At 37.2% G+C, this 3,019-nt stretch overlaps 1 protein-coding gene across 1 annotated transcript; it reads right to left on the minus strand.

Moving 5' to 3' along the window:
• Nucleotides 1-1,290: 1,290 nt before the first annotated feature.
• On the minus strand, nt 1,291-3,019 carry LOC310928607 (transmembrane emp24 domain-containing protein 11; the record flags this gene model as incomplete). Its single annotated transcript, XM_083891221.1, has 5 exons — nt 2,833-3,019; nt 2,474-2,565; nt 1,927-2,052; nt 1,569-1,715; nt 1,291-1,440 (listed from the first exon to the last, which is right to left on the minus strand). The coding sequence occupies exons 1-5, from the start codon at nt 2,960-2,962 to the stop codon at nt 1,291-1,293; spliced, it is 645 nt and encodes a 214-aa protein (XP_083747347.1). The 5' UTR covers nt 2,963-3,019.

Consider the following 3,019-nt stretch of genomic DNA (forward strand, 5'->3'; position numbering starts at 1 on the left):
AAAACTGGCAGCCATTTTAAAAATTGAACGGTTGTCAAACAGAGACGTGATGGCAGAGAAAATTGAGCTATGGTTTAGCTTACACCTAATGAAGACAAGACACGACACTACAGTACGGGTACGTTCTACATGTATCTACATTTGAGCCGACACAACCATAATATATGACCGTGGTCAAAGCTAATTTTACATTATACATTATTATATATCACAGAATTTAATAGAAAGGTTTCAAATTCTCGCCCCCACCAACCGATTTCAAGTGGCCCAAACACTAAATATCAAGTAATAATGAGTGTGCCATATCAAGAAATTTTTTTTCTTGTTAAATTACGTGAAAATTATCACTTACAATGTTTTTGCGATGGAATATCGTGATTTTTATAGTCGCTTTTATGTAAAATGTGTACTTTTTTTCCACTTGACCAAATCACTTGACAAATCAGTGTTCACGTGGATATAATGGGCCTTTTTCATGGCAGCCATTTTGTGAGGTTACAGTGGGAAAATCACAGGTGTAAATAATACAATTAATTATGGCTAATTGCCATTTAGTGTCCTTTTAAACAAAGATATCATTGGTGTTATCAAGTACTGGTTCCTTATTGTGGAACTGAGTTGGTTAGGAGTAAACTATTTCCGCTCAACTTTTATATATTCAGTTGTGTTGACACCAACAGCGTGTTAATATCTGGCTATTTTTGCTTTTGTGGCTTTCCTTATGCTATGCCCATTACCAAAGCTAAACATACATTGAGTTTCAACATGAAGCAGATACAGAACACATGTTTTCTGTTCTTTTATTGCAAATAATAATGTATGCTTGTGCCTGTGTGTTCTTTTACGTAGAATGGTGTTGAATGGTCGCCTGCTACTGAGTCATACTGGACTTGAGCTAAGAGGGCTGTGACTACAAGACTCCATAAGATAATGAAATATTGAGGTAAGTTATATTTAAATCTCATATGGTGAAAAATAAGGTGTAAGGCCAAAAATGTTATCATTCAAACATTATAATAAGAATGACATTTTAATGTCTTTCTATGGATATCTTCATCAAAGTATAATAAAGATGGGCACTGTCCACTGTTTTACAGCTTTATTTATTACAAACGCATTTTTCACACATATCTGTATATCCATCATATGATAATTAAATGGTTTTATTTTATTGTATATTTGGGTATAAAGCATCTTTGTCGCAGGTTACAGTATATAAGGTCCAGTAATGAACCCTGAGACAGGTGTGGGTAAACAACAGATACTGTGTTGAAAGGTTGGAGATTGTGATCACACAAGCTTCTTGGCAATGAAGAAGTCCTTGAGTTGTTTCATCTGCCAAAAACCGACAAAAAGCAGAATAGAGGTCTGCACCACAGCCCACCACAGGACTTTACCGTTGGCTTCCTCGCCGATCTGCCGAAACACTTCCTCTTTCTCCTGCGTGAAAGCAGACCATTTAAAAAGATGGAGAAACGATGCATGAAAGGTTGTTGTAAATAATAATAAACACAGATTCCTGGATTTGGTTTTCACGACAGAGTGAAGGTTAACACTAATTTATTTACCCTCTGGTACTCCTGCTGTCTGGTGATATACATCATCTGATCTCTGAGATGCATGAGGCTGTTCTGTAGTGTGTCCATATCGTCTTTGGCGTTGGCATGACTCGGGTCAATCGCATGATCTCCAATCTGAACGTCCAAATGTAGCTTCTGTACACGACAGTGGGGGAAATAGAGTGAATGTTCCCTTTTTTCCTTCATCATTTCATGATTTTTTTTTTTTCATCAAATGTATGATCTTGCTGGTTGTGCAACCAATGTTTTGCACTTACATTATTATATTCTTGAACAATCAAAAGGCCAATAAATGGTCAGGAAAAAAAATGCCTTTTTTTACAATAGTTTTTTCCACAGGACTCACCAGCCTTTGTCCAGCAAAGACAGAAAACCTTGTGGAGTTGGTTTGAAAGCAAAGGTAGTGCTGACCCGAGTCATGACCTGAAAATGTGAATTTGCCAAATTTACCGAAACGTTTGGTCATCATGTCCTAGAGAGAAGAAAAGACACTGTTAGGCTAATGTGTGGTCAGTTATTAGTCAACCTGTTTAGTCAAATACAGTAGTAGCAGATTTAATGTTTTATATGTAAAGTAAATGTTGATCAAGTGCAGCTTCAAGTCTCCTTAATGTCCCCTGATTTTGTGGTATTGCAAAATGGCTGACTTGAAATTATATTTACTCATTTTGGGACAACAGCAAATTGGCAAAAACCTGAACTAAACAAGATGTTAAAATATAGATTAAACTATCAGTATAATGAGTGCTGTGCTCATCCTAAACAACACTGCACAGTGCACATTTCATCCTTGTCTCGGTCTGGTTTCAATGAGAAAACCAGCTTGCATATGTTCCAATGTAACACCACACACATCCCGGCTTAGTGATGAACATCTCCTGTGAGTGCAGTACCTCATAGTTTGGATCTCTGATTGTCACAGTAACACCAAAGTGAGGGGAATGGACGGGTGCCCCTAAATCCCAAGGCTCCAACAAGAAATAACCTAAAGGTAAGAGACACACAGTGCATAGATGTGCTAAATGTGCACAAACACACATGGCTGCATTCAAGGTCAAAAACAAAGCTTTTAACATTGAGACAAACATTACGGTAAATGTTACTCAAACTAGTTTCTTTCACCATAAGACAATTTTGTATTTCGTATTATTTTTCTTTCCATTTACTTATTGGTGTCGAGGAACAAATAATTACTACTATTTTTAGTCATACTGTGATTATAAATTGGAATATTCCCCCATTCAGGACTCACCAGTCACCAGTGTCTCTTCAGGAATCTCCTCAATGATGCATTTTTCCTCCTGCTCTCCAAGATCAAAATACATTGCTGCTGCCAACACCAGGTAACAATGGAGCAGAAAGCCAATGCCTCGAAAACCCATTTTCAGTAAACAGTGAGCGTTGAGATCACAATACACCTAATACTGACCAAATGTTTG

The sequence above is a fragment of the Microchirus variegatus genome, assembly GCF_963457635.1.
Source record: "Microchirus variegatus genome assembly, chromosome: 6".
NCBI classification, from domain to species: domain Eukaryota; kingdom Metazoa; phylum Chordata; class Actinopteri; order Pleuronectiformes; family Soleidae; genus Microchirus; species Microchirus variegatus.